Raw genomic sequence first — 25,925 nt, forward strand, 5'->3', positions numbered from 1 at the left:
ATAAAATTAATGAAGAAGAAAAATCTGGAATTTATCAAATTAATTGTGACAATTTTGATTTAAAATACATTGGCCAAACGAAAAGAAAGTTAAAACAGAGAGCTAAGGAACTTAGGGCATGTTTAAAATACCAACAGGAAGAAAGATCAGCCATGACAAAACACGCACTTCAAACTGGACACTCTTTTTCAAATGCACAATTACAAAATAAAAAATTCCTTGATGCATTGAGTACGAAATGCCTCACCAAAAACTTAATATAAACTTTATTTATATTATTGGAGAGTATTTTTAATGACATATGTTTTTATTTAGTACAAAATTGTTTATGTTATATTGTTATTATTACTTTTATTCCAGTTGTGTGAGTCCGAAGATGTACTCATTGAGTACGAAATGCCTTACAAAAATAAAAACTTTATATTAGAGTTTGTTTAAATAGATAATTTCCAATAAGACAAGAGCTTCAAGAACCTCTATATTGTTAAAATTTAAATTTTTACTCTTGTTTCATTCCAGGACATACACCGATTACGCGGTCATAGGCTCCAAAAAAGGGACAAAAGAATTGGTCTCTTATACGAAAGTTACGTATAAGCCATTACAAGTTTTTAATACAATATGGTTGAATCCGTATGTTTACCGAATAACACTAAGTTTCCAATAATCACCACTTGAATAACGACTAAATAACAGGGGCAACACTGTCATACTGTATGCCTTTGATGACTTAATGAAAACTTTATTATTCACACATCCTTTTAGAAGTTCACTAATAACACTTAACTGTATCCATAATAATGGGCTATAATAATAAAATGAAACGTGAATGATAAAATACTACTGCAAAAAGTGTACTACGTATTTTAATTAAATTTTACGATGCCGGAACAACAAAACGGGGTGTAGCAGACTATAGTCTTCGCACTTAGTGGTACAAAACTTAAAGGAAAATAATCAAATGTGCCACAAACCAGGAGTGGTTTACCTTGATACATTGGTTTGGTTACGACAGTACTAGTTTCTATAGCGTTCATTCGCTAACCATGGCCAACCGCTGAGATAACTGCGTTATGCCATTGGCGCAGTGTAGCGGGTACGACGGTTATCTCGAGATAACCGAATCAAGCGACGTCGAGCGTGGCTGCTGCTTGGATGAGTGACCGCTGAGAGATCCTGCCTTGCAAGCAGCCCGCCTGCCCGGCCACTGGTGGTGGTTCAGAAGTCACCTTTAAGCCGTTGGTCCCCAGGTTAAGTGTTAGAGAGGCCTTCTCAGCCCTAACTTCACGTAAGGCATTCTTTGACTCTTATTTCAACGTCAGAAGAATCTTTAACCGAAGTTAGGGTTAGGAAAATATTATAGTTTAGAAATTGTGCTCTGTGAATAGATTTCTTAGACAGGACCAACAAAGATTATTTAGATTGAGTTTATGTGAGTTGGTTGACATTTTACCACAGTAAAGTGAAATTTTTTTTATAGTAGTCTTTATACTTCTCAAGGATGTCGACAGTATCAACCTTTTTGGTACGTCCTGGCCACTATTGACCTGTCTGCGCTACGTAGTGGCACATATATTAGAGGTGCCATTGTGATAAAAATGTCTGCAAACACAATGACTGTCTGCTAATACCCGTTAGTTAAATGTTGACTTAAACAGGATGTAGAGACTTGTTAGCAACATTTGACGAAACAACAAACAAACCCATTTACAAGTTTAATATTGAGAAAGATCTACAGGATATAGCAGTTATTCTAAAATTTTTATAGTTTTTGTGCTTTTTGATACCTCTAAACTGAATTTTGCTTCTAAAGTTTATCATTAATTCTAACATTCAGTTTAGTTATTGTGAATCTTTTTTAGTTTGTTTCATCTAAACTGCATTCTCTTTCTAAGAGCATCATGAATTTCGGTGACCCCAGCCAGTCTACCGTATTCTGTTCGGAATCATTGCTTATTTTCTCGTGTATGTAAATCCACAAAGAATCTGTAATGATTATGAGCTGATTTAAAACTCTTCTCAATTTGTTGTTGTGTTGTGTGTATAAATACAAATTGTCCTCTAAAATTAGCTATTATAAGCACTTTGAATGTCAGAAACAGAAACATTTTAGAGTTTTATGGTCTCTAAAGTCTTTTAGTTAAGCATTGCTAGCCAAATAAATATACCGGGAAATTGGGTGAAAATAGAGAGGGTAATAAATGGAAGATCACGTAGTGGTAACCACATTTCAGGACCCTTAAGGAGGATATGGTTTGAGTTGATAAAAAATCTATAAATTTGATGTTGATACCCTTTATAATGACTTCCATGAAGACAAAAATGATAAAGGATGTATTGAAATCTCCACTAAGAAAATTAGTACATGCGTTTGAATTGCAATTTTGTAACAGATCCTGAATAAAAAAAACCATTGAAAATACAATTAAATTTGTACAGTGCGTGCATTAGGTACAGCCTTAGGAGGAAGACATTCTTAAACGAAGTTTACTTAATAAATTCTTTTTTTTAGCTGAAACATTTTTTTTTAAAATATACTTTTTCAACACTCTTTTCTTTCAAGTTAAGTTTATATACATACACAGTAAAAATGCATATCCTTATCTTGAATATTTTTTCTTTGGATCTAATTACGTATAATGTGCCTATAAATCTTGCTATAAAAGCCTACAACTTCACTTGGAATGTTCAAAGCATGATTTTTTTTATTATTTTTCTTTAGAAAAGATATATTGAAAGGGTATTAACTGATTTTTTTCAGCCGAGCACCACACACCGAAAACTTATCGACCTCTTGCAACTTCTTTTTCCACATAGTGTAGTTCAAATGCCCTAGAAGGAGCTGTAGGGCGTTTCTTATAAACAAAACCTATAGATACTTGAGCTCTGGGGTGAACATACTGCTCGCCAAGTGATCGTATACGACGAAAATAAAACCTAAAGTTATTAGCTTCGACACTGCTATTCTGAAATAGAGTGCCAGCCCCAATGACTGTTTACTTGGCCACTTCTGTTGTGCCCGACCACTCAACTGGGGAACTCCACTATCTAAGAGTCAATAACAAACAGGTCGACGGCTTTGCATACCATATCGGGTATGCAACGTCCTTCAGCGGTGCCGGACAACTGGTCTTTTGCAACAGTCTAGCCAGCATTGGATACGGCCACAGCTAACATTGTGTATTAAATACCGGTTTGCTTTTCTACAATTTGTTAAGGAGGTCCAATCGACTTACGGTTGAAATATTTTTGGGAATTTTAAAACAAATATATGGTCACAACCGTTTAAGATATATCTTCCAAACGGAAGGAAAATATCGCAGAAAAAATACTTTTTTATTACTCCAAAGGAGTGGTGGTATTTGAAATAGAATTGAAGGACACTTTCTAATCAGACCCAAAAAAACTACTGAAGATAACGATATTAATTTTTCACAACACATATATGAAATATGACTGGAGAACATGAAATTGTTTTTACTTATAAAATAATTAATTTCCTTGAGATAATTATTACTTAAAATTTCGTTTAATTATTTTCTTTTAACATTTACATAAATACCAATGATGCAATCAAGTAAAAATTTAATGAGTAGGATACGATGGATTGTTATACAATAAAATAGAATCTATACAACATAAAAGATCAAGAATAACAATAATGTAACACATTGTACTCATAAACTAATTACAAAATCCAGCTATTCACACGTTATATATAATTATTCAGTTTCATTATATTTCATAAAACATATGGTTTCCTTAAGTCTTTAAAACAGGTTAACTGAAACTCTCTAAATCATAAAAACTCGTGTACACGCTGTAAATAGTTTACATATTTATCTTCGGCAGTCTCTATTTTCGGTTTGATAACAACTTCCTATTTTAAAAGCCTAGTGGAGTGGTATAAAACCATGGAGTAGGCTCCACAAATCTGGCATGGCATGTCCTAGGAGGTTTGGTGGCTCGCCTTATTAGCAATTTGGTTTTCCTCCTGTTACATCAATCTTTTTTCCGACGCGTGAAAGGAAGGGGGTCTTCTTTGCAGCTCTTCCCCACACGAAATGGTGGACATGCTTTGAGCGATCGAATTAAAAAAAATTAATGTTTTGACTTGTTTTGTTTTACCAAAACCTTAACACTAAGAAATAAAACTTACCGTGACAATATGTTTTCACAAACATAGTGTAATAAACAAAACCCAGTAGGCAAGCAGAGATTATTGGCTTTTTAACGTTTGTTTCGCCAGTAAGGGATGGTCTGCTTATTTATTAACAATAACAATTAATTACAGGAAATATTATATTCTAATAATAGCAATTAAGTATTGAACAACTTTATTTACTTAGGATACCAACTTAGAGAGTTATCTCAGTGGAAATCATTATTCCAGTTATCAGCAAATGAAGTATGTTTGCTGCACTTTTAGGAGTATTTCTTGAAGGGCATATAATAAAAATACGAATGGCATATTTGGGCAAATATTAATAAAAACAAACAGTTAATTCACTAGTATTGTCTTAAAATAAAGTATAAATAAGCTATTAATAACATACTTATACCTTTAACATAAGTAAATATCTGAATCATACTGCGACTTCTACGTATCCGGCGTACTTTCCTGTCTTATTTGGGAGTACCGATGGCCGAGCGGTCTAAATCGTTGGACTTTGGGTCTGAGTTAAAGATAGGTTCAAATCCTGTCTGTGACCTTTGCACTTTTTATCAATACCATGAACCTCGTACTGTATCGACTCTCCCCCTTATTCTGTTTGATAAGATCCTCGCACAGGCCAGTGGCCCATGAGGACGGACAGAATGAGGCTTAAAAGGAGATCGGTCTCTCCTTTTCCTAAAATAAAAAAAAATTATGCCCTTTTCCACGGGCCACAAGCCTTGCAAGGATCTAATTAAACCGAGTAACGAAGGGGTCGGTACTGTACATGGTGAACAGTAGTGATAAGAAATGCTAAGGTCATAAACAGGATTGGAACCTATACACGGACTCTAAGTACGACAACTTCAGACAGTACAGTCACAAACAGCTTTCCTGCTTCAATCTTATTCAAAGGATCGGATTAAATTCGATTCACTAATTATCAAAATTCTCCAGCGTTCATCACTTTAAATTGAACTCACGATCTTCTCTAGTGTGGTATGTATATAAAATAAAATATTGTAACAGGATTTTTACTATGCATGAGCTGTAACATTGGTCCATAATTGTAGCTATAACATTATTGGGGTGGATTCCATTATCTACCCTACACCCTTTTTAGGAAGTTATGATTAGAAGAGTTTATAATAGTTGTAAGCTATCTCATAAATTCGTGATCAGACCCTCTCGAATTTTGATCTGTTACGGGATAGAAGTTATCTCGAAGGATGTTTTCTGTTTGTCGCCATCAAAAGAAAAGCAGGTACGGTTGGCCTGACACATTATTTAGCCTCTTTATAAACAAGGAGCACATTCTGATCTTGATCAAACAACATAAAGACTACCGAAAGGCCTTACAAAAATAACAGTTTTAAATATTGGTTCTTGTTCTAAATGCAGTGATTAAGTTAGTATTAAACAAGCTTCATCTTCAACATTTCAACATAAAGACAGAACATTTTTAGGGTTAATTGTAAGGCAGGGCCTTATGACCCTAAACTCGCCCTTTTGTACATTATGTGTATGATATGTGTATGGTATGATTATGTGCTGGAACTTAAGTGACATTCATCGACCAGTTAACATCCAACTAAGGACTGACCTGAACAACTCGAATGAATCCTTGTCAACTTCTCCAGGCACCCCTTTAAACTTACTACACAATCACCCGTTAGATACAATGTAAATAACTCTTCTAGGGTCATCTTACCAACAAGTTCTTAACAAAATAATAGTTCAGATAAGACTGTTCAATCCAATAGTTCTACTAAAGCCATTCCTTCAGTTCCAAAAAAACAGTTTTTCAATCTAAAAATAACACTATCTCAATTTTTCATCAAAACATACAGCATTTACCGTCTAGGATCGATGGGCTAAGTTTGACCTTGGAAGAGTTGAAACCTGACTTTGTAGCTTTAAGCGAGCATAAGGTTTCGCGGCACGACATAGAAAGAGTAAATGTCAGTAATTACAAGATTTGTGCTAGTTTTACGAGGGAAAAATCAGGGGGCGGGGGAGTAATGATCTTAGCAAAAAATAGTATAAAAACTCAGGCATTTATACAACCTAGATGTGAATCACTGTTACAGGAGAAAGTCTTTGAATACTGTATGACTAAATTTAAAATTGAACAAAATTACATTACATTAGTTTGCATTTATAGATCTCCAATAAGATGTAATGGACATAATTTTCTGGAGAAACTAGAATTATTATTAAACTGTTTATTAAAAAACAATAGTAATATAATTATTGTAGGTGATTTTAACATAAATGTACTGGTTAGGGATGTATCTTATACCAACTTTGTAAATGTTTTAACTGCTTTCAGTCTGAAATACCTGGTTGACTTCCCGACAAGAATAACCGCAACAACCTCAACAGCCATACATAACTGCATTAGCAACATTCCAAATTTAGTTACTACCGGCATCATAACAGAATTGTCAGAGAAATTACCGAAATAAAAAAAAAATTACCGAAAAAAACAATGTAAATTACAAACAGCTAACTAGAAAAAATCAATAAAACAAATAAACAAAAATTTTCCAGAGAAATTGCGGTAGAGTCTTGGATGGAAGTTTACCAGGCTGCAGTCAATTTAAAATATGAGATATTTCTCAATTTTTTTATGTTCTATTTTAACAGTAATTTCCCTAAAATGTATGTTAGTAAAAATTCTAATAAGTCCAATCAATGGGTGAATCAAAGTATTCTGGAAGGCAAGGAGGAGATCTTACAGCTTAGTAAATTGTTTAGGGAGACAAGGGAGGAAGGAATTAAAAGGGACCTTAGGAAAAAAAAGCGAGAAATCAAAAGTAAAATCATTGAAGCAAAAAAACAATACTATGATAAAAATATAGGAAATTCAGATAATTGCATGAAAGCTACCTGGGAAATAATTAATAGGGAAGTCGGTAAAGAACAAAAAGAAAATCATAATTTTAAGATACATTTGAAAAAGGAAACTGTAAGTGATCCTAAAAAAATATGCACGGCATTTAACGATTTTTTTATTAATACGGTTCAAGAAAAGCTAAAAGAAAAATTAGGTGACCTCATAGACGAGTCTGGTACAGATAATATTGCTTTGATAGATAGAGCAAATGAGCTGGGGTTTTCTCAAACCCGTTTTAGATTCACTCCTGTAACCGATGTAGATATTCTGAATATTATTAAATCTTTTAAAAATAAAAGTTCTTCGGGCTTTGATGAAGTACCTGTGAGTCTGATAAAAGAGACAAAAGATTATTTATTAAAACCATTAACACATAACATCAACTCATCTTTAATTTCCGGAATATTTCCAAATCAACTAAAAATTGCTAAAGTGGTTCCAATCTTTAAAAAGGGTAAAATGGAAGGAAATAGGAAGCTACAGACCGGTATCTATATTACCAGTCTTCTCAAAAATATACGAAAAAGTGGTGCACAATCAGTTAGTTCATTATCTGGAGGAAAATATGCTGCTGGACAACCAGCAGCATGGTTTCAGAACAGGTAGGTCAACAGTGACAGCAGGAGTTAATTTCGTAGAAACAATATCAATGCAATAGACAAAAAATAAAATGTTATTGGCGTATTTCTGGATATATCTAAAGCCTTTGATAGTATTTCACATGAACGATTATTCAAAATTCTAACTAGACTTGGTATTAAAGGTAAAGAGTTAAAATGGTTCCACTCATACTTACAAGACCGCTATCAGTATGTTGAAATAAAACATCAACATACAAACTACATTGAAAGCTATAGGTCATCGCTAAACAAAATTATGTGTGGCGTCCCACAAGGTTCCATTTTGGGTCCTCTACTGTTTGTGTGTTATTTGGTCTCCCTTCTATATGTGAGGAAAATGCCATTGGTATGATTCTCTATGCAGATGATGCTAATATTATCTTTTCAGGAAGAAATAAACAGGAAATTGAACACAAAGCAGAAACGGAAATGGCAAAAAAAATAAAACAATTTTTAAATTCAGCTCATTTACTATTATTAAATACCAGTAAAACCAACTTTATTTCTTTTCACACCAAACAAAATAGACAAACAATAAATCCATTGATAACAATAGAAGATTATTCAGTAGAACAATTAACTAGTACAAAGTTTCTTGGCTTAGTTATAGATAATAATTTAAGTTGGGATGATCATGTAAGCTTTGTGTCAAAAAAGTTATTATCTAGTATTTATGCATTAGGCAGAATGAAACAATACTGTAACCTTACTTCACTTTAAAACTATATATTTTTCTTTGTTTGATTCCCATATGTCTTATGGAATAGCAATCTATGGCGGAACTTCAAAAAAGAATTTGGATTACTTACTAATATTACAGAAAAAAGCAATTAGAATAATGTTAGGCTTGGCTGGTAGAGTCAGTAAAAATGCATTTCCGAGAACTAGGAATTTTAACGGTATTTGATAGGTATATTGTAGAAACAGTTAAATATTGTAAACAAATTAATATTCTCACTATATCACAAAGTCACACATATAATACAAGGCATCATTTTATTAGTGATAGACATAATTTGGAACTCTATAAAAAAACAACTTTTGCAGGACTAAAATTTATGCAGTACTTACCTCAAAACATTACCAATGAACAGAATATGACAATATTTATCAGAAAACTAAAGACATTTCTTACCACCATATCTTGCTACTCTTTAGAACAGTTTTATAATCATAGAAATAGTTAGTATTTGGGTCAACAAATTTATAAAATATCTACTGAAAAAGTGTATGTTAGTTAATCTTGATTAGGTCTAAGTTAGTTATCAAGGGTGATTGGCGTACTTTTATATCAATATTTTCATTGGCACAATAATGTAAGTATTTATAATATTTACATAATAATTTGACACTATTCTGTACAACATATGTATACAAATGAATAAAGAATATTTTGAATTTGAATTTGATACAAATAAAGTCATTTGAATTTTTAAAGACTGTTTTTCTTGATTTGCATTCTATTTCAGTAGTTAAATCGCATTGAACAGTATAAGCTTTAGGGGGTGATAACAGGATATAACTTATTTTCCAAATAGATATAAAATAAGTAAAATATTGTATCTGTTAAATAATTAATCAGAACTGAGATGGCCTTTAATTAATTTTATTATTTACTGCTTCCTAGCTGAAACCTTATAAATCGTATCGCTACACTATCTAAGTACCAGGATAAATCAACTTGTTCGTATTCATATTTCCATTACGTTGTTCCCCTCAGGTCAGGATTAAGTCCACCTCCAACAATATCCCGATGGTTATCATCCGATGAGTTTTGTGTTTGTAGTTGACGTGGGTCTCACGCCGGTGCTCGGCCGGTCGAAGATACTTGGGCGAGTCGCCTGGCCCCACTCCCTACTAATTACAATGCTATCTGTGTGATGTTAGCAGAGTGGATACGTTACTGCATTCCTGAGTTGGCATTCCGGCACACCCGAGGGCTCTGCAATGGTCACGTTAGTGGCCTGGTATTGGTCCTTGCAACCGCTCTAGCAAGGTGACCAGACGCAAATTCCTGAAAGGAGGACTTTGGGGGTGAAAAAGGAGGGCATTAAAGCAAAAAGGAGGATAGTATTAAATACTGTTATAAAACTTTGCGAAAAACATTTATTTATACATTATTAAAAAGACCGCGCATTATAAATTAGTGCGGTAATTGAGCATATTATTGTGCAAATAAAAAACTCTAATTGTATTTGTTTTGACATATAAATCGAAAAATAAAAGGAATTCATATTATCAAAGTGTATATTGACGGATAAAAGTACTCTACTCTTTTTGATTATAATCGCAGTAATACAAAACAGTACTGGAAAATAATTAAGAGCATTACAAAAAAGGAAAAAATAGGTATAAGTAGAATTAATTGTAATGGTACTCTGATTGATGTTAGTAGGAATGAGCTGGAGGTAGCAGATGTGTTTAATGATTATTTTGTAAATGTTACCTCTCAGCTGAGACAGGAGCATTTTGGTAGTGATATGTTTCTTATTGACAGTTTCTGATAACTGTGTTGTGTTTGAGCATTTCTCAATTAGTCACGAAAACGTTGCAAGAGCTATAAATACAATGACAAATAAAAAAATCTGTGGGCTGGATGGAATAAGCATCATTACTATTAAGCGTAACATTAATGTGTTTTTTTACCGCTTCTTCTGAATAGTTTGAAAAATCTCTAAGACACGGTATATGTCCTGATTAAATTTAAGATTGCTTGTGTAGTGCCAATATATAAAGCAGGTAGCCATACAGAAGTTTCATCGTATAGACCTGTATCGTTAATTAATATATAGCTAAAAATTTTTGAGGTAATTATTTAAAGAACAGCTGCTGGATTACTTTTTTTCAAGGTCTTTGTTTTCAAAACAATCAGTTTGGGTTTTTGCCAGATAGAGGTACAAATCTTTCATTGAGAGGCACGTTAAATGTATTGCAGATTCAATTAACCAGAAATAAGTATGTGTTGGCTGTGTACTTAGACTTTAAAAAAGCCTTTGATTTAATTGATATGAATATTTTATTAAATAAATTAAAAAAATTACTGTATTGGAGGCAATGCATTGAAATGGGCTTAGGTCTTCTTGTAATGGCAAAAAGCAGGTTGTTAAGGTGAATGGTGTCTTGAGCAAAGAATTGCAGTTTAAATTATGGTGGTTGCACAAATATATATATATACACACACACACACACACACCACACACACACATATATATATATATATATATATAATATATAAAATGAGATATTGCAAATTCTCTTGTACTCAACAATATTTGCATATGCTGACGACACAACAATAGTTTGTTCTGCAAATAATAAAAATAAATTAAGACAAATAGTTTAACCAAGACTTAAAATCTATTTCAATTTGGCTAGTTAAAAATAAAATAATAATAAATAGTAATAAGTCCAAAATTTATATTATTTTTTGACCGAAATAAAGAATGTAGAGAACTACAAAATGAAAAATAACTTTTTCTGTCATCAACATTTATGCCTTTATAAATGTTTATGTGAGGGTATTGAGGTAGTTGATAATGTCAAGTACTTAGGGCTTATAATAGATAGAAATTTAAAAATGGGACTTCTACACACAAAATATCTCTAGTAGGAAAGCTCAGACAAATAAATTATGCTTTATACCATATGAGAGAGTATCTAAAGTCTGACCATTTAAAGAAACTATATTTGTCTTGGTTTGAGGGGAACCATAAGGTATGGTATTATACACTATGGTGGGGACTTATGACTCAGTTTTGAGGCAGGTGATAATGTTACAGCGATTTGCAGTGAGGAATGTGTACCATATAGGAAAATTTGATAGTGTGTCACACTTATTTTCAGCAGGAGAAAATTTTGACTTTTTCTCAGCTATATGTAGGATTGAGTGCAATAATGTATATGAAAAAAAAACATTTAATAAATTATGAATTACAAAAGTTTAATCGTGACACTAGATTACTGCTAGAATGGTCATAGAGACTCCAAATTATCTTAAAGAAATCGGACGTAGACAGTTTTGCTACTCAGGGATAAGATGGTTTAAAACCGTTTCGTACTTGAGTGTGGCGACAACATATTGTATGAGAGGAAACCTAAATTTAAAATGAAGGCCTTGGAATTTATAGTTAGCTTGGGTTTGATGTGATGATGACACCAATAGAGACAGATAAAATTTATTGCAAGAATTGCGGTTCATACATTAATAGTTGATAATGGATATGAGGTATAATTGTTGATGCTTATTTATTGGATTTTTGGAGTTTGTTGGCAGGTTTTGATTTTAGATATGTATTGGTCATTATATTATAGTTACTTAATGTTTGTTGGATATTTATTTAATTATTTATTTTATCGACTATTACAAAAATTATATCATAAATTCATTTAATTATTGTTACATTATTGTCATGTTATGTCTTTATAGTTATTTATTATCATGTTGGATTATAATATACATTAATTAGTTATTTATTTATTGTTAGTAACTTATTTATATGTTATTCTGGTGGTTATTATACGTATATATGAGGTATAATTGTTGCGTGTATTTATTTATTGGATTTTTGGAGTTTGTTGGCAGGTTTTGATTTTAGATATGTTATTGGTCATTAGTTACTTATGTTTGTTGGATATTCATTTAATTATTTATTTTATTGACTATTACAAAAGTTATATCATAAAATTCATTTAATTATTGTTACGGTATGTCTTTATAGTTATTTATTATCATGTTGGATTATATACATTAATTAGTTATTTATTTATTGTTAGTAATTGATTTATATGTTATTCTGTTAGTTATTATACTTAATAGAGGTATGGGTATATTACCGTCCCTGTAATTCACATGACTGTTTGGGTGGGAGTGTATGTTTTTCTTGTACACAATGTATTAGAGACTGAAAGTAAAACCGCAGCCAGCTGAAGGACTCTGATGAATATAATTGTATAAAATTGTTTATGTTTTTTTTTTTCATTTCGCACGTGCCATGTTGGCATATGAAATGTAGTAATATATGTAAATTCCTAAATAAATAAAGGTTTTATGAAGTTGAACTTGAACTTGAACTTGAAAGTATTATTTTGTATGTGGTATACAACTGGATTAGTTAGTATTTTTCTCTCAAAAAATTATAACTTATTTTAACCCAAATGTTTAGAAATATATGTAAAATAATTTTTTAACAACTGAAATGAATTCATTACTTTATTAGCAAGCTGTACTAACAGACATTTATAAGAAATTATCACTGAAACAGAAAAATATATATCGTATTATAACAAAATTAACCTATCATTCATAACACATAAATCAGAAATCAAGGGGTAGTAGCGCCAGTGCAGCTGAGCGGATAGAAACAACAGTGAGTCAGTGACACTACAGACAACACTCAACATACAACTGAATCTAACAGCAGTTTACATGTCATGGCATTACGTGTGCGCTGCAATAACTTTTCATTGTCTATCTTCGGGACTTCGGAAATCGGAAGAATGTTTTAATGTAATGTTACTATTTTCGAACATTTAAGCGTTCGCCAAAAATACGGACATTTTAAATCATTTTGAAAAGCCGGGAGGACAGGAGGACAAAAATTACAAAGAGGACATGTCCTCCTAAAGCCGGACGTCTGGTCACCCTCAATGGACATACTTCGTTCGGTACACGGACTCAGCGCCCAAATCACAAAACAGCCAAACATTATTTTGTTTTCGCAATTTTACTGACCATTGAGCTCAGCCCGATAATTCAGTTTTAAGGTACTGAAAAGTTATAAACTCAACAAACCCCCTCCAGATGGTCGACAAAACCAGTGCTTTTCCACGTCTTCAACGCCTGGCAAACAACCTCCCCAGACATCTGGACTTCTTTGGTATGAGCTGTGATGCCTTCAGGAGAGAGTTGAGACTAGCCTGTCATGACTTGCATATCGTCCTGATAACTTTTCTCCCATTATTCTTGTTGTGTTACTCTGTTATTGTTTCTATATATATTTTGCTCTTGTTATTTATTTACAGTATTTTCCCCATTGTTGTTTACTTTATATAGTTTATTTGCACTGTTATTATTTATCTCTTTATTTATTCATATGTCAGGTCTTAGACAGTAATGTGCATGCACTTAAGTGAAATATTTTGTATTTTTCAGTGTTTTATTACCACTATCAGTTATTAAAGTTAATATTTTTTTACTCCTGTTATTCATTTAAAGTTTATCTTTCATTGTTGTTGTTTATTGTATAGTTTATTTGCATTGTTATTATTTGTCTGTTTGTTTCTCCATATTGTATCACACCTTACAGTAGTGTATTAAGTTAATATTATCACTAATTTATTATATACTTTCACTGATTTTTAATATAATTTATACTTTCTTATTACATTATTTATACGTTAACTATGCCTAGATCTGATTTAGAGTCCAGTTGCATGTTTGGTTTGGCCCTTCTGTTTAAGTAAGTTTTAATCATATATTATAAGTTAATAAATGTAAATTGGTTTTTGACCGTTGGAAGGAAATAAATAAATAAATAAATAAAAAACATGAGTGGTTTTTTTCAACCCTATGATAAAGAAGCGTAATCTTAGGTTCAGTGGAGAAAAATGTTAGGTATGAATAAATTTACACACAAAAGCTTAACGGTGTGTAATTCCTAAACCAAAATTTCCTTTACTTACAACCATAAAAAATCAAAATATTAAATGTAAACTGGTGTCTTATTTTTTTATCATTACTGCCCTAAAGAGCGTGAATATATCACGCTCGAACTAGGAAGTATCTAACTCATTTTTGGTGGACACGTTGAATTAAATATTAAAAATACCAATGAGTATACTATAATGGGTAGACTATATTATAATAGATTGGAATTTTTTAAAGATTGTTATGTACTTTTCATCTAAAATGGAACATACATAATATCTTAATACACAATAAAGTGCTGCTTAAATAGTTTTGAAAGCGATAAGTATATGTACATGTGTCGTATTAAAGAAATGTATAATAATAGTCCATTATTACGATACAAAATGTAGTAAAGAAACACTAGTTGAAGTAAAACTCAAGTACAATTGCTTGGGCGTGGAATATTGGGGAGAAATTAGTAGACATAGTAGGATGGTTAATAGAAGATGGCTGTCAAGAATTTTATGATCCAATCCAAACTGTAATAAATTACCTTTAAATTAATGGAATTATGTTCAAAGACAAATATATGCATTTGCGTATTTATTTATATTGTTCAGCTTGTACTGAAAGTTTATTAGAGAATATAAATCTAACATAACCAATCATTTGTTACAAACTACGAAGTTGTTGACAGTTACAATGGTCATAAAACTACCAGTCATCCACGGCCTCATAAGCTTTTTACAGCCATACAGTACAGGCTTTGTGGCAGTAAGCCCTAAACATTCCTGAGATATTATTACATTAAAATACAAAACCAATATTTAATACATTTTATTGTGAGGCCTTTCGATATCCAAGATACCTTCATCAGACACATCACATATCTTGGATATCGAAAGGCCTCACAATAAAATGTATTAAATATTGGTTTTGTATTTTAATGTAATAATTTAACAGTGACCAATATAAGCTCCATCTACAGCATTCCTGAGATAAGTTATTTTTATATTATTTTATAAGTGTATTCCAGTTCTCCGTCGGTATTACTTCCTAATTTCAATCACTGAATTAAACCGGTGTGTTGGAACCCTTGTGTTGGAGAGCAGAGCCTTTCTTAGTAAGCTCCTTTGGAGTAATATTAACTTTGCAACTGCTCTTGAACCTTGTAAGACCACCATGAAATTGGAGGTCTTGTATACCTGTATAACATAACATGGCGTTTGTATCGATATTTTTTTAGATTTCATCATTTTGTAATTTTAAAAACTACTGAACAAAGGCTTGACACTAGAATTTTAAACTCATTTTTAACTTTGTTGGAATAGTAAGGACGTATAGGGAAGGATAGATCTCTTCAGTCACCATCCCGCAAGGTAGCTTCGGATCTTCCCTCTAAATTGCTGTATTCCCAGGTTGCAGATCTGATCAAGGGGTATGAACATTGGAGGAAAACTCTTCTTAGAGATGAAATCTCTTTGCAGAGATGATTGTTCTATAGTTATGTAATCTGCAGGAGGAAACTTCTGAATACCCTGCTTTTCAGGGAACGTTGCGCCATCTTTGGCACTATGGGTTGGAGTGAAAATTTCTCAACTGATCGGTTGTTTTTGGTTTTTTTAGGACTGCTGAAGATGTAAACTGGTAGGCTTCATAGCACACATTGGGGTGAACAACAAGCACCTTGATATTTCAGTGTTTGGCAGAAACCCGCTCCTTAAAGATGAAAGTAATATGAAAATATTTGTGCTATTATTAGCCAAGAGCACAAATACGTCACACCCAAACTAACGGTGAAGTAACGTGTGCGACGTGTTGGATCCTGTGCAATGTTATCACTTGGATTCATTCTCTTCTAGCCTGAACTTCATGCAGTTCGTCAGTTATGACTTGGGTTCATTTCTTTTAGCCTGAACTTCATGCAGTTCGTCAGTTATCACTTGGGTTCATTTTTTCTAAACTGGACTTCATGCAGTTCGTCTGTTATCACTTGGGTTCATTTTTTCTAGACTGTACTTCTTGCAGTTCGTCTGTTATCACTTGGGTTCAATCTCTCTAGCCTGAACTTCATGCAGTTCGTCTCTTATCACTTGGGTTCATTCTCTCTAGCCTGAACTTCATGCAGTTCGTCAGTTATCACTTAATTATTTAACTTTGAGTGGCGGTCCATTGCAACTGTTTTAGTATTTTAATGTCTTAGGGTCTATTTTTAAACTTAAAGTAGACTACATATTTCAATCCTCGAAACGTAGTGTTTTATTTTTACTATTATTATTATTATTTTATTTTTGTTGTTGTTGAACATATGACTATTACAAATTTCCGAAATCCTTTCAAATTAAGATATTGTTCCGTACCGCTCAGTCGTTAGATCGTGTAAGTTTTCAAAATACCAATCAGCGAGCAAGGGTACTCTTGCATTCGTGTCATATCTTAAAAATAAGAAAGAGAGGACAACTCTGTCCATAGCCTATTATAACTAAATTAAGCCTCAGCACCCAATATTCACTGAGATCGTGCTGATAAGTTAATAACCGAGTGAAGTCTCGGATTGCCCTTGATTCTTTCCAGTAGTTAACATTTCTCATTGTCACGAACATTGTTATTAAAAGTATATCAATAGTATTTGAAACTTTCTGTGGACATGTTGATACATTTTCGAAATCTTTTCTTAGCGAAAATTAATCCAACGGTACATTAAACTCCATATTCCATGCCCCAGCAGGTAATATTATAAGGTTTTGTAACAGAAATGTTCTACCCAGCAGGGATCACTTCTGGCTGGTTTATACCTTCCAGTTGAACCTACCACTGGTACAGCAAAAACCGATGTGTCGCTTAAATCTGGGCAATCTTATTGATGTCCAGGAGCGGTACATCACTTACCGCAAATGTGGAGATTCTGGGGTGCAAGGGTAATTCGATAGGTCTAATCTAGTACGGGAGATCACTGTTGGAGTTTGGTGAGGTTCGTTCCCTAAGTATCAGAGGTTCTTGCAAGCCTCAACAAAAGTATGCCACCACCCGCCTGCTTTGTCTGGAGAGGCTGGTTCAGAGCTGGCCTCCCCTTCTTCCGGGGAACATGATTTTGAGAGTAGTGCCCAAATTCTTCGTCATGGATCTCAAAAGGAAGCAGCACCTACCCCCTAACCTTACCCTTCCTGAATATCCTGTCACTCCGGAAACAGTGCTAAGGTTCTTATAGAAGTAAGTGCAATTTATAAACTTCTTGTCCCAAGAAAAAAAAAAAAGCTCTGTGTGAATGATATAACTGTTTCACTAGTTATGAAGCCATGCAAATTATCATCGTGACAATGTCTTAAAATATTCTGCAGGTTATAAAGATGATAAAATCCAGCCTCGTAGAATTTGTAGGTTTTTGAGACATCTGCCTTGAACAATACACAAAATCTCTAACCTTTACAAGAAAATAACGTTTTGGAGCGTTTGGAACGTTATTTTTAGCATAATAATAAAAAAGGTTTTGTTATTAATACATAATCAGTGATACACCGTTATAAATGAAACTATCAAAAGTGTTATCGCTATAAAGATAATGGACTAGCAATTGGTTAACTGGGCTTGGAACTCCTAAGTTTTTTTTTCTATAGAATTACATCTATGCGAATGGGTTTATAATGTGTTTATGGCTCTCTCAGGTATTTGTGATCAGATCCTCTGGAATCTTACTCTGTTATGTGATAAGAAGATGGTACTACCTCGAAGGGTGTTTTTCGTTTGTCGCTATCGTTGCGACAAGCATCCAAAGCATTCCCGTGGAATAATCAGTAAGTAATGAAGTTATACAGTATTAAAATAAAAATTTTAATGAAAAGTACAATTTAAAACGCTTTGAAGACGCATTGCTCAAACTCCAGTGTCCTTACACACCTGCTGTGAGGAACTTGAGCAAATTTCAAAGCGTCACATAGTGAGTGATCAGTGAATGACTGGTTGGGTTATTAAGTGAGTCATGCCAAAGATTATAAAAAGATTAAAATATTAGCTGTACAGTTACAATTGACTTTATTCCACCTTTGGCCGGTACAGAACACAGTCAATTTAAAATCTACAGTACACAGCTTGTAGAGTTTGTGTTTTTCAAAGCTATGGTACTCTTTTTTCATTCAAGTTTTTTCTACCGAACAGGTATGTTTTGGTGCGTGGTTCGAGAATCACGTGAATGGTAGGGTTTAGGGTCGGATTAGTGCTTAGTGGGGTCTGGTCCCTCGCTTCTTGCCCTTTTCAATCTGTCTGAAATTCGTTCACCATTGTAGTCCAAGAGCTGAGGTCCAATTTGCATTGTATAAGCACAATGCCTGGTTTTTCTTGAAATGCTAAATTTTGTTGAGGTCGGAATTGAAAGGTATCAAAAGGGTTAAAAATATATGATATTGTTTCAGATCATATTTTTCAACTTGAGACACTTATAATCAACCATCAGACATGTAAAAAATATCAAATCCGCGTCAGGTAACCATATACATATATACACATAAAGTGGTAATTTTTGGTCTGTTTGTCTGGTTGTCTGACGATGATTGAAATATAATTTATATATAACAGTCAGTACTAAGTTTATCAAGCTAAAAAAAAACATAACATGACAAAAAATTATACTTTCATATTTTTAACCCTTCCGATACCCTTCTTATTTCGACCTTCCCAAAAACTAGCGTGGCTGACGGTCGATTATAGAAGATTCCTCGAGAAAACCCAGGTTGTGTGTTTATCAGTGCAAATTGGTTTCGAATCCTAGAATATTGAATTTTTAGAACGTCGACATATCGAAATCAGAAAAATGTTAGATATACATTTTTCCAGTGCCAAATACAGAATATTTACACTCTATTGCTCAGAGACGTAGTTTCAACGACTCAAGAATTCGATTGATACTCCTAGAGAAAGACAAGATGCAAACAAATTCGTTCGTCCCCGTGGCCCTGTGGACGTCCAAGGCTTAAAATTCGCCCAGCGGATGGATGGACGTTCGGTGTGGGTGGCCTTTTAAAGGTGATGAAAAAATAAATGACTCTCTGTCTAAACTATTGCATACCTTTCATTAAGTTCTTCGACGCAAATGTTGAGATAACAAATACTTTCGAAGCATTTCTCTGTTGACGTAACATATAGTAAAGTGGCTGACAGATTGAGAGAGGCCATGCGGAGCGCGGACGTCCTAATGGCAGTTTCCGTCCGGCCCGAGCCTTGACATCGGTGGTCGCTTGACTGGTGGTGAACGGCAAAAAATTTAACAAAGGCGCCAAACCCCACATTCCTTTACTCATTTCGTCTTCGTCTTCGCCCCCTCGTCGCGGCCCTCCCAGGACCTTGCGTGGTTCAGAATGGCTACGTTCGCAGGAACGATCCTTCCCGAGCCCTCTCAATGGGACCAAGATCTATGGGGATTATACAACCTTATTTTGAGGATTTATTTCAAATAAAAATATCCAATCGTGCCAAGTCTTGTGAATGTACGGGCCAGCGGACTTTTTTAGTTAGAGTAAAATAAACAATTTTTAATTAGGTTGTTAAATTGTTTTCTGTGATGATTTTAATTTTTATAAATTATGACACAGTGTGAAATTAACATTCTAGTCAGCTAATCAAAAAAAAAAAAAATTTTAGTAACAGTAATTTTTACTGACCTTTTCTCTGTTTCATAATGTAATTGTTTAATAATTTCTATGTTTTACTAAACAGCTGATCCAACAGTGTTTGTAGTGAAATATCAGTCAGGTTGATCAACTATCCGAAAATTAAAATTAACATTCACTTCATACAACCATACAAAAACGTGGTTTTTATGAATCTTATAACACGTATGGTATTATTGAGACCAGTAAAAAATCCCCTTTCTTTTGATTAAGTAAAAAAAGTCTCGTTACTTGAAAACAATGTACTTGAACCCTAAGCCTCCTGTTTGCTTGACTTGGAAAAGTCTTCATTAAAATATTTAAAAACTAGAAGAAATGTAATGCAGATTTCATGTAAAAAAAAAACGTTTCAATGTAAGAAATGTTTACTAATTTGAGAGCTGTGACAGTTTGAAAATTGTGATCAAAAACAGTTATTTCAGCGCAGCGAGTGAACGACGCAACTCATAATTAACTTGACCACATTAATTTGTTGGTCTTCTTATTACGCACAATTTCTTCCATTTAATATTTCTTGTATTTCGTATATATTCCAGGATCCCTTCAGTGTGTATAAACTTTGGAACACACTGTTTTTTATCAAAATTTCTCTGTATAAAATTGTAAGTACGTTTTTTGACCTGATTTACAAAAACAAAAAACCAATACAGTATATTTTTGTTTTCTTATATAATAGCCTACGACTTCCCAACTGCGTATTAGGTGTCTAAAAACGTAAGCTTTGTAATTATTGTAAAGTGGTCCAATTTTTACAGTCTTTTAAGGCTAATGTAACGGATTTCTTTTATTTGCCTTTAACTCGTCCAGTGTATGTGTTAACGTAAATATGACACAAGTCATATTACAGCAAAGTTGATTTACATATATATTTAGATATATGTTCATAAAAGTCATGCACTGAAGTTAGGCAACAGTTCCAGTAACCACCAAAAAGTATGCCACAAAATAATTAAAATACAGTTTGGTATTAATACTAAAATTCAACAAGACAGTGATAGTAACCTTCAACCAGGAATGTACTCTCAAAGCCGCCTTTTATATTTTCGCCTCTCTGTGATTGTAATTAGTTTACCAGAATAGGCTACTTATTGATCAGGGACTGCGTCGGAATTCTGTGGCAGTGCAGCAGGTATGATCAGTGGGCTAGGTCCAGGTCGCAGGTCGCCATTTCTTGTATTGTGATCCAGCACAACTGTATTTGAAAGTTCACCATATGTTATTAACGCTTTTGACCCTTAACATGTACAATTACAATATGCATTTAAACCCCTTAGCAATAATCTCCGAGTGCAGTATGGTTTAATGACATGTTCTCTAAGCTAAAAACAAAATAGGGCAGTATTAATCAAAATGTTAGTATTGTTGTTGTTTTATTAGTACTAGGCTAGTAAGCTATTTAAGAAATAGGCTACTTGGTACATGACCTATTTGAGGTTTTATGTTTATGAGACGTAGCTTTGGCTAAGTTTACAATAATACTAAAGAGTGCCATACAGACATATTATTTATTCCATGTCATGAAAATTATTTGGAATATAACTTTCATGATAAGGGCACACATTGAATGTAAATTGAATAACAAAACTCCATTTCCCTACTAATATGGCACTTTTTGTTGAGATTATAATATATTAAATAAAATTTACCGAAAAAGTATAATTTCCAAAATTTAAGTTTGATGCGCTACATTAGGCAATGCATTGTTTATGACATTAACAAGTATTGTGTTTAAAAACGAATACAGAGTTTTGAATAATTTTGAAAATTAAATATCAACTTTGCATGATACTAACACACGTTTCACACTTATTGTACTTTTGCGTGAACAATTCTATGAATGCAATTATCTTAGATTGAGGTTTGTCCTACATTCATTCGTACAAGGATTTCAGGTGCAATCACTCACTATACGTGAAAATTCGATCACCATACGAAAGACTTACGATCTGACGTGTCGTAAATAGATTCAGTCATAGCTTTAATTGGGCCGCAAAGCGTTACACAACTTGCTGTATATTGTAGTGAAAGGTCGGTAGAACGGATGGCGTGGAGACCTACTTATTTATTTATCCAGCGCCTGAGGAGTGGAATGCACGGTGACGGAGCCGCAGCCGAACCTCGGTGGTAGGGAGGGAAGGCTCATGCGTAGCGGTGGCGATGGTAGGGATGGGAGGGGGCAACGACTAGGGGCTAGCGCAGCGGCAGCCAGCCCCGCGATACCGGAGGTCAAGTCAGTTCGTGAGTCGCAGTCGGCAACGTCGCATACTGTGTCGGGATTGTCGGTATACCGAGTATAGTGTTTTCGGCTTTGGACGTGTATTTACCGTTTTATCATCGATATACGTGAAGTGATCTTTTCTTACATTCGCAGTAGTATCCTGTGTTTCCGAGTGTGCCCCAGGACGGCCCGAGTTGGACCCGTGACGTGTTCGGTGTCAGTTCCGGATCCGCCAAATATGGCGTAGTGATTGACACGCAACTATTCCGAACCCTTGGATCGCGGTGGTATTCTGTTGGTTTACTTGTGTGTTCTTGTGTACTTGGAGTGTTGTTTCTTGGACCGGAGGAGGACACGTCATCGACACAGCTGCGGAGACGGTATGTTGCATCACTGGGCCCGCAGCGCCTCGGCCCTGGCCGCCATCACTGGCTCGCCCAGCTAACTGTCTTGTCCCTCCTACCTTCTCCGTCGCTCGACTGTTGTCATGTCTTCGCATAAAATCATGAACGATTCCACCCCGATCTGTCGGTGCCGGGTGCTCTACCTGGGCTCGGCCGTCCCGCACGTCACCAAGGATGGCCTTCAGGGAATTCAGGAGCCGTTGAGAGAACTGTACCCGGAGCAAGGAGCACTAGGAGCTCGCGGAATCGATTCTTGGCTCAGCGTCTGGAGCAACGGCCTGCTGCTTGAGAACGTCGATGAGAACCACAAGAAGGTAACGCGGTTCTTTCCCATTGACACCCTCCACTATTGCGCGGCTGTTCGGTATGTTCTCGTCCCAGAAAAGAATTCTGTTTCATTTTCTACTCAACCTAGATTCCTTCCGTTAGACTCGCCCTTTGCCAGATCACCAAACCCCAGCCATCCTCCCTTATTCGCTGCGATTCTGCGGAGAACGATGGGTATAAAAGTTTTGGAATGTCACACTTTTATCTGCAAACGTGAAATGGCTGCCAACGCATTAGTGCGATGTTGTTTCCATGCGTATGCCGATTCTTCGTACGCGAGGCACATTGACTCCGGGGGAAATGCCAGCAGTGTCTACGGTACCTTGAGGAATTACAACCGGCCGATCATGAGCTCAAATAGCATAGAGAAGGTGGAAGGATGGAGAAGGATGGCGTCCCAGCCTGCTACTAGTGGCAGCACACTCACTCTCAACAGTACTCTGCAGGCAAATATACACCAGAACGGAGGAGATACCTTGGGTTCCAACCCTGACAACTCTAACTCTGTTGACGACATATCCATCTACAACGGGGACGAGAATCACAAGATATGGGCAGGGAGCACCAGGGATATATCTACGGCAGACCGAGAAGGGAACTACGGCGAATATGGAGGTAGTACCATGCGTAGCACTCGATCTATGAGGCCCAGACAAGTTGTAAACGCGCCACCTCCGCCACCTCCTCCCGTGAAAGAGGAAAAAGGAAAGAAAACCAACAAAGACAAAAGTAAGAGAAAGAAAGGGGAAAGCAAAGAAGAAATGTACCCTATGATGAATGGATCGTTGATACGGACAGGCCATTCTCAAGCTGGCCTTCGCTCACAAAGCTCGATGAGTGGAACCATGATGAAAGGAGGCACAATGGGTTATCCGAACCACATCTACTCTAATGAGGCAGTTCTGAGGAAGTTCAATTCTCAGGTTATGAACGGATATCCTCCTCATCCTCCTCCTCCCCCGCCCCCTCCGGTCTTGATGGTACCCACGACGTTACCTCATCCAAGACGAATGGTAGCAGGGACGTATTCGCACCGACCGACCAAGTCAGGAGCCGTAGTAATGCCACCCCGTCCGCACATTTTACCGCCAAATTTTGTACCAATGCCCCCGCACCCGATGTACATGAAGTCAGGTCGCAAACACTCCAAACACTGGCCTGTAGCGATGGAGGAACCTATTTACATGCCATCTACTAGACCCTTGAGCCCCGTCGCTTCGTATCAACCGGGTCACTTCCCTCACGAGGCGTACCTCATGCAGCAGTACGCTACAATGGACGTGAAAGCCAAAAAGAAAGGAAAAGACAGCAAGAACAAGAAGTCCATCCCTATATTAGTCAATGGCGAGCGAATGGACGATGACGACGACCCAGAAAGCCCTTTTGATGCCGAAATATACAGAAGAAAGGTAAAAGAAGGAAAACAGAATAAAAAGCGATCAATCATAAATGGAGATCATAGACCCGAAGACGAGGACGAGGATGAATCTCCGTTCAACACAAGCTTGTACCGTAGAAAGGGTAAAGGTAGTAAAAATGGAAAGAAGAAGGAGGCTAATGGAGACCAAGAAGATGAAGATGGTAACGAATCCCCTTTCAACACCGGTATCTACAGAAGGAAGGGTCACCTCAACGAACGAGCGTTTTCTTATTCAATAAGGCAAGAACACAGATCGAGATCTTACGGATCTTTAGCTAATTTAAAATTCGCGCCTCCACCAATTGTTCCAAACGGAGGAGGACCGCCTGGAGACGGTGCATATTACGGGGGGTCGGTCAACAAGGAAGAGATGAAGAAAGAGCGTGAGATTATCCAGATGATGCAAGACCTGGAGTTGTCTGGGGACGAACTGGAGAGGTCTGAGGTACCACCAGCTGTCTACCAGCAAGCTCGTCAGCGACCTGCAAAAGTTCGCAGATAAATTAAGGTAACATATAAAACAAAAGTTATTATTTATAAGATACGAAATGAGCATATTCAGTAATATCTAATTTTACTTTATTTTTAGTAAGTAGTTGAAATTACTTATGCCAGCGAAAGCATTACTATTAGAAATCCATACAATTATTGTGATCAAATCGTAAAACTTGGACCTGAACATTCATTTGAAAATGTTAAGCGTTATATAATAAAAAATCTCATTAACTTTGGAACTAATTTTACAGTCTACCCGTCCATAAAATGTACAACATCAAACCTCCTCATAATAAATAGCATCACTATAGAGTTACAGACTGTCAACGAAATATTCCACTATGACACAAGACCGCGCAGAAGTTTCAAGAAAGAAATGAAAGTAAATAATTAAGGAGCATGACTTGAAAGTAGTCAGACGTAACAATCCTGGGGCTGATATGTAAATTACGGAGCAGGTAGACCAATTAGATCTGGCATATCATGAACTGAAGAACTGTAGTCGATAATGATAGCCATCTGAACACAATACTTGTCCAACATCTGCCATCAGCTGTTGCCAGCCTCGATTCATGATTCTTAATCGAGTCACTTAAGTTTTAAATGTAATCACTTTTTCATGTCTTGGATTCAACTATGAATACTTCTCTACTGTTGACGATCAACTTCAATCATAAATTTAATCATTTGATGATGTATTGGTAAGAAAGGCCAATGACGGAAAATATGCAGTCATAAATGAGTGGTTTTCCAAATTTTATCAAGTATATGCAGTCACTAGAATAGAGTTTAAAGGTGCAAAAATTAGTGAAGGTGTCACGATTTGGAATTCTAACTTTCTTTGAATGTGTCTTTTTTTTCAACAGAAAAGTAACTTTGAAGGTAAAGAAAGGTTGGCGATGTCCAAGCGGTTTAAGTCCTGGCACAATTAGTGTTATCTAGAAGATAAGGAAGTAATTGTGTAAGCTTAACCTCGAGTACAGGTAATGCCCTATCACGAATAATTAGTGTGACAATGGTGGTTAAATGGTTGGTTACCATTCACCCAACTATTGGTCAGTTAGGAAACTACACCTTCCACGGGAATGAAGAATTATA

The 25,925-nt window shown here is 35.2% G+C and overlaps 1 protein-coding gene across 1 annotated transcript in view; it reads left to right on the forward strand.

Annotated features, from left to right (window-relative positions):
* Positions 1-22,173: 22,173 nt before the first annotated feature.
* The window catches only part of LOC124369912, a 46,267-nt gene continuing 42,515 nt past the window's right edge, over positions 22,174-25,925 (forward strand). Inside the window, exon 1 of the mRNA XM_046828088.1 lies at positions 22,174-24,840. Within this exon, the coding sequence (XP_046684044.1) occupies positions 22,669-24,834 (2,166 nt within the window). The 5' untranslated portion in view covers positions 22,174-22,668 and the 3' untranslated portion in view covers positions 24,835-24,840. The remainder of the gene's footprint in view (positions 24,841-25,925) is intronic.

The sequence above is a fragment of the Homalodisca vitripennis genome, chromosome X (genome assembly GCF_021130785.1).
Source record: "Homalodisca vitripennis isolate AUS2020 chromosome X, UT_GWSS_2.1, whole genome shotgun sequence".
NCBI classification, from domain to species: Eukaryota; Metazoa; Arthropoda; class Insecta; order Hemiptera; family Cicadellidae; genus Homalodisca; species Homalodisca vitripennis.